The 15,408-nt window shown below is 44.5% G+C and overlaps 1 protein-coding gene across 1 annotated transcript in view; it reads right to left on the reverse strand.

Moving 5' to 3' along the window:
- Positions 1-7,620, reverse strand: part of ZSWIM6 (zinc finger SWIM-type containing 6) — a 164,007-nt gene extending 156,387 nt beyond the window's left edge. The window contains exon 1 of the mRNA XM_054032552.1: positions 7,110-7,620. Coding sequence (XP_053888527.1) covers positions 7,110-7,620 — 511 coding nt within the window. The remainder of the gene's footprint in view (positions 1-7,109) is intronic.
- Between the last annotated feature and the right edge of the window lie 7,788 nt (positions 7,621-15,408).

The following is a 15,408-nucleotide window of genomic DNA, read 5'->3' on the forward strand; positions in this document are numbered from 1 at the left end:
GTTTTTGTTTAAAATAAACTATTAGAACTTTGTCTTTAATAGGACGGTGTCACTACTTTTGTGTAAAGACACACATACTACCATTAATATTTACGTTATAAATAAACAGTAAGCTTTATTTCAGGGCAAAGTTTCTGTCACTTCAAAAAGTGACTTGAAAAATAATTGGTTTCAAATAATTGACCTATCAAAAGAAAAAAGATGTAGTATTCCACATTTAATATTCCACTGTTGCAAAGTGGTACACATCAACGCTTTCACAAGAAATAATTCAAGGTTAACACTACATGTTAAAAAATGTGTAGAGAGAGAGAGAGAGAGAGAGAGAGAGAACAGCTCCTTTGTTCCCTAATCAGGGACTCACATTCCAAATCTAACAAGGAAACTGGAACATTCAGATTTTTCTCCCCTTGAGGCAAGATATATCTTTAAAAATTATTTAATTGGTTTGTGGTTTTGTACACAAAAGTATTGGCCACTACTACTTAACTTGGGTTAGAACCCAAGTCACCGAAGGTATTTTCAATTTAAATGTTCAGTTGCAGGAAATTAGGGCAGTGAGAGTTAATTAACGATAGTAGATGTTGAGATTAAATAAGTTAAAGCTTTGTAAAAACTGTTAAGACAAATTGACATCACATGTCAAAATATACAAGGTAAATATCCTGAAATCAACAGATCATACCTGTTTTTACTATTTGTTTGCTAGCCCATTTGTAACAAGCCTAATTCAAAAATATAAATTACTCAATTTTTACTCTTATAGTTCTCAAGCAGCATTTTTCCTTATTTGCCTATCTGTACATTTCGATCACCAGATATGGAAATATTTTTTTCACCCATTTGTATGCGTACAGTGAAATAAATCAGTGTTTACTGACAAAAATCTAATCTTCCAAACTTAATTGTAGTCTTTGCGCTAAACAAAAAAACAAAAACAAAGTCAGACACCACATGTGTCTGTATCACAGTGCTGCATTAAACAAGTTATAGATGACCTCCTTTAATCATACATTCCTAACCAAAATTCCAACATCAGGCTTACTGCTAGAGAAACCCTGCTTGCATCTGCCAGCATGTCAGCAGAGAAATATGTCCCATTTAAAGACAGTAGCAGATAGTTTAACATGTTCTTCCCTTCCCTTTTTCCCCGGCCACAAAAAAGTCACTACATATACCAGGACAACGTTAGAACTTTATCAAAAAGAGTTAGTGAAATATAAGCATTTTCTTCCATACTAAGGAGAGTCTTACTTGAGTCACTTCATTCACAGTTACTTAAGTTTAGTTTATCTAAAAGTCTCTTAAAGGAACTATGGATTTCAAAAAATAGTCAACTTTGTTTAAATGAAGAGTCTCATGTCTGCAGAGGGAAGCATTTAAATTCATAGCACAAAGTTTGTTTGGCAACTTTATTAAAAATACATTCAACGTGGCCTCTCTCATCAATTATAAAGGTGTTCAACACCATATAGTTGAAATTCAAACAATTAAAGTTGGAAACAAGAGCAATGACATTTGCCTAACTGGCTCTATAATTTAATTGGCTCTATATACATGGGGAACAAAAATTTAATAATGGTCTTTTCAATCTAGCAGACAAAGGTATAACAAGATCCAATAGGTGGAAGCTGAAGCTAAAAATTTCAGACTGGAAATAAAATACACAGCTTTTTAACAATGAGGGTAATTAGTTCTTGGTACAACTTACCAGGGGGTATTGTGGATTCTCCATCACTGGCAATTTTTAAATCAAGACTAGATTTTATTTTATTTTAAAGATATGCTCTAGTTCAAATAGGAATAAATTCGGAGAAGTCCTATAGCCGGTGTTATACAGGAGGCTGAACTAGATGGCCACAGTAGTCCCTTCTGGCCTTAGAATCTATCAATTTTAAATTGTGTTTTTGAAAAGTTGTCCAAAAGTAGAAAATTAGCAAAGATTCTAATCCATTAGATCCATAAAAGCACCTGAAAGTTGTTGGCTACAATTATATTTAACCACAATTCTACAGAAAAAAAGTGACTCATGTAGTCTCATGAAGCATTCCATTCCAGGTGAAAAAACTGTGACTCCTGTTTTTGAGAACAGTTACTAAACTTGGGCTCAGGTTTGTAGTTTTTTTTAATTAAGCTTTAGTAATAAAATAAATGATCATAGAAACATCTGAGTCAGAAGAAAAACATTTCTTCTCAGTATGAGAAAGACAAAAACAAAAAAGCAGACCTTTTAAAGTTAATTTAAGAATCCAAATAAAGAAATATATACAGAGCCCCAAAGGTTATTTTACACTGAAGAAAACCAAAGTAAAGTTTCTCTGGAGAGAATTAGTAACATTTCTCCAACAGCATTTCACTAGGTTTCACTGTCTAAAACCCAACATTATGCAGTGAAGAGATACTGCTTGAAATAACCCTCTTCAAAAGAAAAATAAGCTGGGTTGCTGGTTTACAATATCAACATTAAACAAATCTTAGAAATGTGATAAGCATCAATCACTTAATCCTTCACATTTCTTCTTCTTCAGGAAGTTCTTCCCTTCAGCTCATCCCCCTGCCATTCATATCTAGAAGTAATACCTATATATTATTTCCGTGATTATGATGTTGAGTGTTGCTGTGGAAATTATTGTAATGTCTTAAACAGAGACCAGTGTGAGCAAACCATGGTCTATACAGTGCAGACATACAACTGACCTTAGATTAAAACAAATTTACATTTCACCATCTATATTTTCCCCTCGTTTTTGGCATGTCTTTCAGATTGGCCAAGCGAAAACTTGTTTTCTAGGCAGTCAGTCAATTTGCCTTCCAAATTTTAATATACTTTGAAAATGTTGTAATGTTTGGATTGCAAACACTGCTGGGCAATATTTAGTGATTTAAAATGGTTTAAAGTGAAAATGTTTCACTTCTCCTAGGTTTTGTTTTTAAGCCACCCCCTCTCCCCCAAGCTCTTATCGATGGTCTCTCAGACCCTCTCCCAGTCTTAATCCAAGTATGAGTTTTAAACTGACAGCTTCCCCCCCCCCCGCCCAAGAAAATCCCTTTGAAACAAGTTATGCTTATTAATTAAATTAATTACATTGGAATAAATTAAGTTAGCTTTTAAATACACTAATAGACACTCAAGATTTCTGCTTGAAAAACAGTTTACAAAATACATAATTTTGTGCAAAGTAGTCCTTTACAATACAGATGTGAGACAAAGAGCTGCAAAAATAGAGGTTTTTCATAAAAAGGCACCTATTGAAAAGTAGTTTTAATAGATTGAATGCTTCTAAAATTTATATTATATATATATATTTGCAGCTCTTTGTCTCACATCTGTATTGTAAAGGACTACTTTGCACAAAATTATGTATTTTGTAAACTGTATAAAGATTTCTGCTTGAAAAAATCCTGAGTGTATATTAAGTTAGCTTTTAAATACACTAATATTATATATATATATATATATACATACATACATACACACACACATATATATATATGAGAGAGAGAGAGAAAGAGAGCTTGAAAACAAGTTGCCATAGTAATAAGTTTCCTTCAGCTTAATGTTTCTACAGTGTATTGACTGAAAATGTAAAATTCAGAAGCAAATATTTTCATTTAACTAGCACTGAAGTAAAATTGATGGGGCTTGCTTAGCAAATCTCCAACCTGTTTGTATTAATACTAGTGTTGCAAGTACAACAATTAGATCTGATATGCAATAAAATGTGGTTTGTCCAATAATTGTGCTTTGGGCAAGCACAACTGTAAAAATGTACAAAGTTTCTATTACTCATACTGCACAGAAAGTACGTTCACAGTTATACTGTCACTAAAACCACACTTATATAAGAGCAGTATTAGGATACATAGTCTGCTACATTGCATGAAGCCAACTCCATTCTCCAGCCAATATAATTCATTGCAGTGGAGTTGCTTGTGCTCTTACATCTTTTTGCTCTGGAAGGCACATTTCAAATCAAAACCCTTACCAGCTCTGACACATGTTCCCAAATTACACAAGTACTTGGAGGATACTCTGCCATCTAAAAGTTATACTGCTATGCCCTCCAAAACAAGAACTCCACCCCAGTCAGAACAATTGACATTGTGTTTCAAAGTACTGGTATTGATACAGTGCTACTTTTGAATGGCTTCCCCCAAAGACTTATATTTTCAACAGTTTGTATAGCATTTGTTTGAACTGTGCTTAAGTGTTCCAGGAGCAGTAGTCAAAAGTTAAATTGTATTTATGTATATTTTCTTTCTTCACGTTGACCCTTGCCAACATTGCTAAATGCCCCTCCCCTTTTGAAGCTATACAAAAAAGTTACTTCCCCCCTTTCACAACTACTCACTGAGGCCTCTTCTACTGCTGAAAGCAAGCAAAGCAAAGCCCATGCTGGGTGTCTGTCTCCTAGAGAAGATTGCATCTTTTATTTATCGCCCCTTGGCTTTATTTTCACAGTGAATTCCTGGCTTAAATGTAATCAGCCAAGAAACCCTCCCTATGTGCACTCCTGTCATTCCTCATCGCCTGCAAGCAGAATCAAGCACAGGCAAGAGAAAAAAAAAAAAAAAATTCTCAGCAATGAGACTGAATTCTGGTTTTGCCACAAGTGCGGAACCACAGATGTCCCTCAGTCCTCTGGAAAGAAACAGAAAACCAAAAGTAAGATGAAACTTAACTAGATTTTTGTAAAAAAATGTCTCAACGCTGAACCCCACTCTAGGCAGAAGGGAAGGAAGGGCACTGAGCCTAGAGAAAAAGCAACAGAGTCTGCTTTTGGAAAATACATGACCATGCAGACATCACATTTGTAGATTGTATTCGAATTCAAATGAATCACAGACAGGATTAAAACAACTGAGTTCTCTCAAAGGATGGCAGTGAGGCAAAATTACATGAGAACCAAAATTATGCAACAGATCTTAAAATCTATTGGGCCTTTGGGCCCAGAAACTCTACACCCTCAAATCTTTAAAAACAAGGCATAAATAAAAGGAAAAACTGATCCATTTTTGTTTTAAGTGCTTTGGAAGAAGGGGAAGAGAAGAGAGAGAGTTGTGAACTATCCTGCTGTTGGTTTCAGTCCATTTAAAAATGTCATCACGTCCATGCTCAAAAACTGATAGCTTGACAGGGAAGAGAAAAGCTCAGGCTTAAACTGCATATTGGGGAAGATTATGCAAGTCTGTTTGAGGGAAAATGGAATCGTGCAGCTTTAAGTCATCAGTCCTTCTTTCCCTTTGTCAAATCTTCACTATTTTGCAGGCAGTGAAAAGAAATAAAGAGCCTCTTTTGTTTGGCTTCCCCTTTTCGGAGGCTGGCAGAAAACTGAAAAGGACACAAATAAACATGAAAATGAGAACAAAGTGCCAGATCTTCCTCCTCCTCCTCCTCCACCACAGGGAATTGCCTCACGGCGATTCGAGATGCGCAACTGGCAAATACACTCAGCTAAACACTACAAAACGAAAGCTCCAGATCCAGCACAAGAGAACCTCACCCTGCACGGAAGTTTTATTAGGGAAATTATAACCCATCTGCCCATTCTGTCACATGGCAGCGGGGCCTGGATTGCTAGGTCTGTAAAGCCTCCCCCACCACCATCAGAAACCAGGAGGTGGTTCATCCTCTCCCCATCAGAGCAAGCCAGGCAGCGCAGGAGATGGGAAATTTACAGCCTTCCCTTGGTGTGTACAAGACCCACAGGAAAATGTGAGCCGGCCATGTAGCTCCTCCAGCACTCTTATTGATGGGACTAACCCCTCCCTCCCCCCAACAGAGGAGCTCCTCTTCCTCCTCCCTTCAGAGGGAGGACGGACCCACCCCCGAGCCTTTTAAACTAACTAGGAAAGGAGGAGTTAAATAGAGAGAGATCTATCTCCTGGAGAGGGTGAAGAGCAGCAGCAGGCGGCATCAGCGGAGGGGGGGGGGGGGGGAGAGTATTGTTCCAGGAGAAGCAAGAACAGCACTTCCCCCTTTTGCTGTTGTCATGAAGCGAGGAACAGCTACATCCCAAAGCAACTGGCAGCACCCCATGTACCGCCGCCTCCATACACAGCAGCTCCCCCTCCTCCCAGCCATCGCTCAGCTTCTCCCCTCCCCCTTCAGTCCTGGCAGCCCGAGCTGGATCTGCTATCTGGCAGCTTTGCCATCCAGCCACCCCCCATCCCGCAAAGCCAACCGTGGGGTGATTCAAAGGCAGCCCCAGGCTTAGGTTGCAATATCTGCCGCAGCTCGCAACCCGCCCGTGCGTCGCTGCCGCTGCCCCCCTGCAAGTGCCTTTGTTCAGCGACCCGAACCTTTCCTGGGGTTTGTAGGTAACAGATCCTGCCCCTCCCTCCCCCCACGGGGGCTTCTTCTGCTGATTCATTTCCTCGCCCTCCCCGGTCTGTGGGGCAGAGGCGGCGGGTTTGGCATCTCCTCTATTGTGGCCCAGGGTATGACGATGGCCCGGATTAGTGGGGGTGGGAGGGGACAAAGTGAGGTGGGACCGCACGGCCGGGATTACGGGGGGAGTGGGGACTGGCGGGGGGAGGAGTGTGAAGAGAGTTAAAGGGACGGGACGGGAAGCGTTTGATTAGCCGGGGGCGGAGAGTAAACAGGCGTTGTGTGGGGGCGTGAGGGGGAGAGAGGGCAGATTTGAAGGGCAGTTGGTAGGCGGACAGAAGCAGTGTGTAACCTGGCCTTGGATGCCGAGGAGAGACGTGAAGGAGCCATATAATCCGGCTGCGAGGGGGAGGGGACGGGAAAGGAAATTGCAAGGCCTGGATCCCTGGCTGGAAGCGAAGGGGGATAGGAAGGGGGTCGCTGGGGGCACGGAGGGACCGGAGGGCTGCAGGGCCCGTGCTCTGGGGGCGGAGGCGGCAGCTGCCCAGATGAGGTGAGAGGAGAGCAGAGGTGACGGGCTGGCCGCGGGGTCAGGGCGCTCGGCGAGGGCAGGAGCGGCGCTGTGGCCTGGGCAGGGATTACAGGTGGGTGACAGGCTGGCGAAGGGCCCGGAGAGCCCCGCTGGCCGGATTACAGCGGTGCGGGAGAGGGGCCGCAGCCCGGATTACGGGGGCGCGGGGCTCCGGATGGCCGGCCCGGCTCCCGGTGAGTGACTCACCGACTTGCAGGACGTTATCGACGCAGCCGCCGTCGAGCAGAGCGATGCCCCTACGGAAGGGCAGGCGGTTCTCGTCGGCGGCGGCGTCCGCGGCCCCGCCGGGCGCGGTGCTGGCAGCGGCCCCCCCGGGGGCGGCGGGGTCCTCGGCGCCGGTGTTGAAGGAGGAGTACATGCAGATCTCCCTCTCGCTGCGGGGGAAAGACCAGTACACGATCCTGCGCTGCACCGGCTCCGGAATCCGCTCGAACCTCTCCTCCACCCGCTGAAAGGGCCACTTCTCCGCCACCTTGCGAGCCGCGATGTCCAGCAGGGACTCGGGGCTCTGAGTCTTGCCGAGCGGCAGCAGCCCCAGGGCGGCAGCGGCGGCGGCCGCGGAGGAGGGTCCGGCACAGAGCACCCCGCTGCCGGGTCCGCCGCCGCCCGCCCGCTGGCCCGGCCTGCACCCTGAGCCGTAGCCAGGTCTGCAGCAGAGGCGCTTAGCGGGGGGAGGGAGCTGACCGCGCTCCGCCATGATCGCGCCGCTTCTAAGCAGACAGCGGAAGTGGCTGTACCCTATAAACGGCACCAGGAAGAGAGCGACCGACAGCCGAATGGCGGCCCCGCCCATCTCCGCCATGTATGGGCAAGGGGGCGGTGCCTGCTGCCTCGCCCACGGCAGGGGCGGAGCTATGCAAATCAGCGCCTACAAACATAAATAGAACGGGCCCGGCCCGGCAGCCGTGTGCTCGGCTCACTAGCAGTGGGGGTGGGGACTGCAGCTGGGCGGAGCTTCCTCCGGAGATGTCATATACTCGCAGGCCTGGGCGCGCCCTTCGGGTGTGCGCGTGGTGGGAAAAGGGGGTGGGGCAGGCGCCACCGCCTTCTGACACCATCTAGGGAATGGAATGTGGGGGCGGGGCCGTCGCGGCCTCAACCCGGTCACCGCCACTAGGAAAGCCGAGGGGAGCGAGAAGGACGGTGGAGGAGCGGCACTGAGCGCAGCAGAGAAATACGGTAATGAAAACGGAGCTGGAGCCAGCGGTAGTAGCCGGCAGCCCGTCGGCCTGGCTCGTACTCGCCTGCCCAGTGCGAGGCAGCCAGCTCCGCTCGCCCGCAGGTGGAGCTGAGCCGGTGGCTGGTAAGTGCGGGGGTCGCCTCGGGTCCTGCAGCGCCTGCGGACCCGCCAGAAGGAGGCACCTGGGCTAGACGCCACGTGCAGTATGGGCGACGGAGGTGCTAGGGGAGCGCTGAGCTAGTGCAGGGCACAGGGATGTCCCGCTCTGGGTCCGCCTGCCCAGTCTGGCGCGGGCTTGTGCCGCACAAGCAGCGCGTCTCCGTCCCGCAGCCGAGCTCGGGTCAGTGCTGGGGCAGCGAAGTCGGCGCCAGCGCCGAGTTGCGGCTGGGCAGAGCCAGGGCGGGCTGAGGGGCGCTATCCCCGGCGGGCGGACACGCTCCTCGGCTGTGCTGCTCCTTCAGGTGACGCCTACCGCTCCCCGGGGGAAGAGGTCTGCCGAGTGACTCCTCCTGTCCGCTGGTTACTCTGCGCACCGGATGGGACTCGATGTGGAGTCACAAGTGGGAGGAAATGCAATTAGAACCAAAGCCAGGCCGCGCTAGGCACAGGCTGCTCCGTTCGCACGGAGGCTGAACAATCCCGATTGCACGCGGCTGAGGGCGGCTGCTGGCTGAGCTCCCCGAGCGCCGGAGCATGAAGCCCTGGCACCGTGCTGCAGCCCGAGCACGAGTGCTAATTACGCGATGCGCAGCAAATCCCAGCCCGGGGCAGGGTCCTGCACTTAATTACCTTGCTTGAGACAGCGCTGTGCTTTGACCCAGATTTCTCGCTGCAGTGCGCGTTCTTGTTGAAAATACGAGACTGAACTGTGTGTTGTGACACTTAGTACACCCCGTGATCGCCTTGTCTCCCCTCCCCATTCCTAGCCCCCGCTGGAACTGCAGGGCCGCTTTTAATACGGTTTCTGCGAGATGGCCAGGTTATGAAACTTCCGAGGCTACCTTTTTGTTATGGTTTAAAAGCCACACGCACAAGCAGACAAACGGGACCAGGACGTGCTGGCCTGGGTGGTAAAACCAGGTCTTAAGCCTGTTCCAAGGTTTCCCCTCTATTAGGAAAATTGTGGTAACATGTTTCAGAGTAACAGCCGTGTTAGTCTGTATCCGCAAAAAGAAGAACAGGAGTACTTGTGGCACCTTAGAGACTAGCAAATTTATTAGAGCATAAGCTTTCGTGGACTACAGCCCACTTGCGAAGAAAGTCCACGAAAGCTTATGCTCTAATAAATTTGTTAGTCTCTAAGGTGCCACAAGTACTCCTGTTCTTCTTTTTGTGGTAACATGGTGCTTGTGGGTCAGTCCTTCGGTGCTCCTCAGTCTTGAGGGCCAAAGCAGAGGCAGCACCCATACAAGGAGGGGAGGGAAAACTCTCTAAAGCAGAGAAAATAGCTTTAAAACAAGCCTAACTTTAAAAAGGCCTGTATTGTGCCTTGTAAGATGTTACCTGACCTTCCTCCCTTCTCTTTGGGGGAGAAAGGAGTAGCCTTTTGCCCTATCTGCCTAATATTTGTCCCTTGTCACTTACTAGTGTTCCTGTTCTGTATGGGTATAAATGCACAACCTAACCATAGAAGAGACTTGAATGAAAGCCTATTTTTTTCCCTAAAGTAAAATTGTTACCTACAGAACGTTCTCCTTAAAACCACTAATAAGGACAGGAAATGAATATTGCAGATACAAACATAAGTGACCTACCTTGTATGAAAAAAGTGACAGAGGGTCCTGTGGCACCTTTAAGACTAACAGAAGTATTGGGAGCATAAGCTTTCATGGGTAAGAACCTCACTTCTTCAGATGCAAGTAATGGAAATTTCCAGAGGCAGGTATAAATCAGTATGGAGATAATGAGGTTAGTTCAGTCAGGAGGATGAGGTGCTCTGCTAGCAGTTGAGGTGTGAACACCAAGGGAGGAGAAACTGCTTCTTTAGTTGGATAGCCATTCACAGTCTTTGTTTAATCCTGATCTGATGGTGTCAAATTTGCGAATGAACTGGAGCTCAGCAGTTTCTCTTCAGAGTCTGGTCCTGAAGTTTTTTTGCTGTAAGATGGCTACCTTTACATCTGCTATTGTGTGACCAGGGAGGTTGACCTGTTCTCCTACAGGTTTTTGTATATTGCCATTCCTGATATCTGACTTGTGTCCATTTATCCTCTTGCATAGTGACTAACACAGCTACCCCTCTGATACCTCATATGAGTCACTCCTAAAATAACTGGTCCCCAGGATGTTGCATATTACAGAAATTCTCACTTGTAGGTTGATTTTTGAGAGGGGTGGTGGTGGTTAGGTGTACCCAAGTAGTATGAGGTTCTTTAAAGCATTCTGGGCAGGATGAGTGGTTTTGGGGGTGAGGCGAGGATAGATGTTTCTGATTAAGGCATTTTTCTCTTTCATGGAGAAAAGAACACCTGCAACCTCACTTCAGATATTTTAATTTCAAAACAGCTAAAGAGGGAGCAAAAATGGTTTCCTGGGAAAAGAGGCAGATTGTATTTTGAAGAATGTGTGTATATTGTAGAATCAGAGACTTGACAGCAGCCTTAAATAATCTCATTTTGGAAGAGCACTCTGGTTTCTTCCCCTGATGATTCCTATGGAAATCTATATTGTCCCATGACCCTTTTAGCCTAAGAGGTCAAGATAGCAACCATTTTTCTGTCAAAATCCTGGATGCCCACTGGTGCTGATTAACGTTGGGTTAAGGCTGTAAACCTTCACATACAGCCCATATTGGAATCAAGCTCTGGTACCCCCGATGTGATAGGCTTGATGCGACAACTCACAGTGAGTAAATTGAATGCAGTTAAAATATTATGTTTGCCCTGGTGTTGAAAAGGAACTATAAAAATACTGGTATTAACCATCTGCTGTGGTTAATTTTTAGCAAATGGTTTAATGTGTAATGTTAATGTTGTAATTCCCATAGCACGCAATGTGAAATATCTTCCACTGTTACAGTTTTGAGCAGTTTATTTTAAACTATCTTCTAATCAAATCAAACAACCTTTCTGGAACAAACGTTATAACAATGTGCAAAAGCAAGCTCAAAAACCACAATTTGCTAATCACAAATAGTAGCAGAAATATATCAGCTATCTAATTAGTAGACCAAAGTCTGTCCTCACCTCCGATAACTTCAGTGGGGATGCACAGGTGTAAATAAGGGCAGAACTATATCTGAAATTTACTGTACAATATTTTCATAATGTTGATGTATAAACACTAGAGCTAATCAAAAATGAGAGTTTCTCATGGAAAATTCTGATATTTCAACTTTTTCATCCAAATCAGGATAAAGGGTCAAAATAGTGAAACTTTTCACAGAATGAAATATTGTAAAAGTTTAATTTTGAAATTCATTGTTTAGAAATCTTCAATCAAAGCAAAACATTTGGACACTCCTGAATTGGAACATTTCATTTTGGCTCAGTTAATCATTGAACAGCATTTGTCTGAATTGCTGTGGGTTGCCTCAGTGGAGTAGTAGGCTCCTGTAGGGGGCAAGGCTGCCCAGTCAGACTACCACTCCCATGAGTCACTGCAGCAGCTCAATCAGAGAGCAGTGATCAAGTCCTGCACATAGAGGAGAATTGGGGGGGGGGGGGGGAGTGGGAGGGACAATAAGATACCAGGGCAGATCAGGCAAACACAATTAAACATTTATTTTGTTCCATAAACAAATATTTTATAATGCTTGATTTACCTGAAGGACATTTGAAAACTACGGAGACCACATTTTGACATTGATTGAAAATTCCCGATCAGCTCTAGTAAATGCGTGTTTTTGGTTTTTTTTTGGATGATTTTTTTTTTTAAATTGTCAAACACAACCAATGGAAAATCTGAAAACATCAGGTTATACAAGTATCTTAATGTTTGTGTACATTATCAATTTCTTTTGAAATGCCTTGCTTTAATTAAAAAAATCTATTTAGATACTGTTTAGAGCCATAGAAAAATTAACATGGCAAGAATAAATTATAGTGGCAGTAATAAGACTTCTTTAAGAAAATAACTTTAGACTAAAATTAAACAGAGCCAAGGGATTGAATTAGGCCTGCATAATATATTTATATGTCCTGCATGGCATGTTTGAATTCTTAGCTTTTTTTTAAAGTTTGTAGCCCTCAGGGGCATGAAGAATATACATTCTGAATATGACCTGAGTGTAAAGTGATCTTCCTGAGTGTGCAGACAGCATGAATCAAATACTCTAAAAGGTGTGAACCCCTCACCTCCCACTAATCTCTTTTGGATATTAACCCTAGAGCCTAACACCACTTTAGCAAAGGAACCTAAGGGATTTAGATGCCCAATCTCCCTGGAATTTTAATGGGATTTGGGAACCCGAACCCTGTAGGTTGAGATTTTAAGGAGCCTAAATGTATCAGCATTAACTATTTAATTGCTTATTTTAGCAGAGAAATGGAAGTGAAGCCCATAGGTGGAGAACTGGGAGTTACTGTAGAGAAGGACATGCATAGAAAAGACAAAGGCAGGGAGGAAGCAGAGAAACAAAGGGCTGGTCTACACTGGTGGGGCGGGGGGTGTTTTGTACGATACGTCTACTTCAGCTATGCTATTCCCATAGCTGAAGTTGCGTATCTTATTTCAACTTACCTCGGGTACTCACAGTGCAGGATCGACGGCTGTGGCTCCCCTGTTGACTTCGCTACTGCCACTCGCCCTGGTGGAGTTCCGGAGTCGACGGGAGCGTGTTCAGGGATCGATTACTACCTGCCGATTCGGTGGGTAGTTTGGACGTACCCAAAGAGGGGTAGGGAACGAAGAGAAAGAAATAGCAGTGGGCCTAAAAGGAAGCAGTTTTCACTGAGTGATGCTGAATGTGACAAGGAACTGAACACAGAACTAAAATCTTAGCTATTCCATAAGGGCCATAATACTCTACCCTCAATCTCTGTGCAAACTTTCCTTTGACATCAGTGGGCATTCAGCCAAGGTTTGAGAAAAGCATGTCAGCCTAAGTGTTTACCTTCTGCCCAACAAAAGTGGAACTTGGCTCTGTCCACAGAGTAAGTTTGATACCCCCTGTTTTAGACCAGTAATTTTGGCCCACTTTGGGGAAGGATCTGCTTTCATCTGTCATGATATGATGATCTTGTGCTAAGTGCTGTACTTTCTGCTGGAGAAAAACTGCTCCTAATAGGGTACCCATTTCCCAGGCAGGAGGAGTTAACCCTTACCTGGAAGCAGCTGATCCCACAGCTGCAGAGTCCTGCTTGTAGATTTTATAAACTCCACACTTGCAGGATTGGTTGCTACCTGATGGTTGCTCTTTTGTCCAGTCTGTTCCCTTCCCATCTCTCTACCATTAATGTGTAAAGGCATACTTGGCTTATGAATAGATCCATCACTAAGAATTTTTACCTTCTAAATCAGAGGAGTCATTTTATAAAATTACATAAAAAGCTAACATATGCAATCACAGACTAAAAAAATCTTCATTCAAATAAAACTTAAAAGTTGCATAAATCTACAGTTTAGTCTTAGCAAGCAGAACTCCCTAAACCAATGGGGAATTTGTCTAATAATCAGCAGCATGATATGTCTCTATTTTGTAAGCCACAATACTATCTCCAGCAAATCTTCAAATCAAGAGAAACAAACTTAAATTATTTGAAAGCATCAAGAAATACGTCTGGGAAACCTGGATTGCTTTTTAATGTACCTGTAGAGGAAAATCTTTAGGAAATTCTTATGGGAGACAGCACAAGCATTTTGCCAAATAATTTTTAAAAAGCTTTGACACTTTTAGTAGAGATAAAAGCTGAAAAATAACCAGCTTCTGTCTTGGGCTACAGTATAAAAATCAGAAGAGAATTTGTACCTGCTTGCTAGGCACTAGTTTAATGAAACAGAAAAAACACTAAAATAAAAAATTACAATACTAACATGAGATAATTAGGTACTTGGCACATTAATATGCTGCAAATTTTTGAAACTGATTTTTAAGTGATCTGGTCATAGTCAAATACATCCTTCTCCTTAGCTCCCACACATGTAAATAAGATACCCTGACTTTGGTAGTAAGTCCCCCTTTGCTTTATAATAGTTACCTGCTGCAACATAACACTCTTCATGGGGGGAAGGGGGAGACGGGAATTAGGCAACAAATAAGTGCCACTATGAAGATTCAAAATCTGGAAGAGCGACAAAGGTGCCAGTAAGAAATGCTCCTATTTCAAACAAAAACAATGAAATGAAGGTTATTTCAAACTAAGTGTGGAAAAATTCCTAAGTTCATTTAAGAAATCCTACAAATAGAAGAATAAATGGAGAAAGTCACTATCCATCTGCCACTTAGCAGGAATAGATACTTTTCATTATGTCCAGAAATAGCTACATATGTTGCTGGCTTAGACTTGCATTTCTTTTCCTTACTGGAAGGGGAGGGAAGGAGTGCAGCACACATGCCACACCTCTTAGGGTATGTCTACACTAAGGGATTAATCTGAATTTATATAATTTGAATTTTGGAAACAGATTGTGTAAAGTCGAAAGTATGCGGCCACACTAAGCACATGAATTTGGTGGTGTGCGTCTATGTACTGGGCCTAGCATGGATTTCTGGAGCACTGCACTGTGGGTAGCTATCCCATAGTTCCCACCGTCTCCTCCACCCATTGGAATTCTGGGTTGAGATCCCAATGCCTGATGGGGCCAAAAACATTGTTGCGGGTGGTTCTGGGTATATCCTCCCCCCTCTCCAGGGAAGCAACGGCAGACAACCGTTTTGCGCCTTTTTCCTGGGTGAATAGTGCAGACGCCATACCACGGCAAGCATGGAGCCTGCTCAGCTCAAGACAACAGTCATTAACATTGTAAACACCTCATGCGTTATCGTGCAGTTTATGCTGAACCAGAACCTGCAAAACCAGGCGGTGAGGAGTAGGCTACGGCAGCGCGGTGGGGAGAGTGATGAGGACATGGACATGGAATTCTATCAAACCGCGGGACCCAGTGCTTTGGAGATCATGCTGTTAATGGGGCAGGTTATAGCCATGGAACACCGAATCTGGGCCCGGGAAACAAGCACAGACTGGTGGGACCGCATAGTGTTGCAGGTCTGGGATGATTCCCAGTGGCTGTGAAACTTTCGCCTGCGTAAGGGCACTTCCATGGAACTTTGTGACTTGCTTTCCCCTGCCCTGAAGCGCCAGAATACCAAGATGAGAGCAGCCCTCACAGTTGAGAAGCGAGTGGCGATAGGCCAGTGGAAGCTTG

This window comes from Malaclemys terrapin, chromosome 6 (genome assembly GCF_027887155.1).
Source record: "Malaclemys terrapin pileata isolate rMalTer1 chromosome 6, rMalTer1.hap1, whole genome shotgun sequence".
NCBI lineage: Eukaryota > Metazoa > Chordata > Testudines > Emydidae > Malaclemys > Malaclemys terrapin.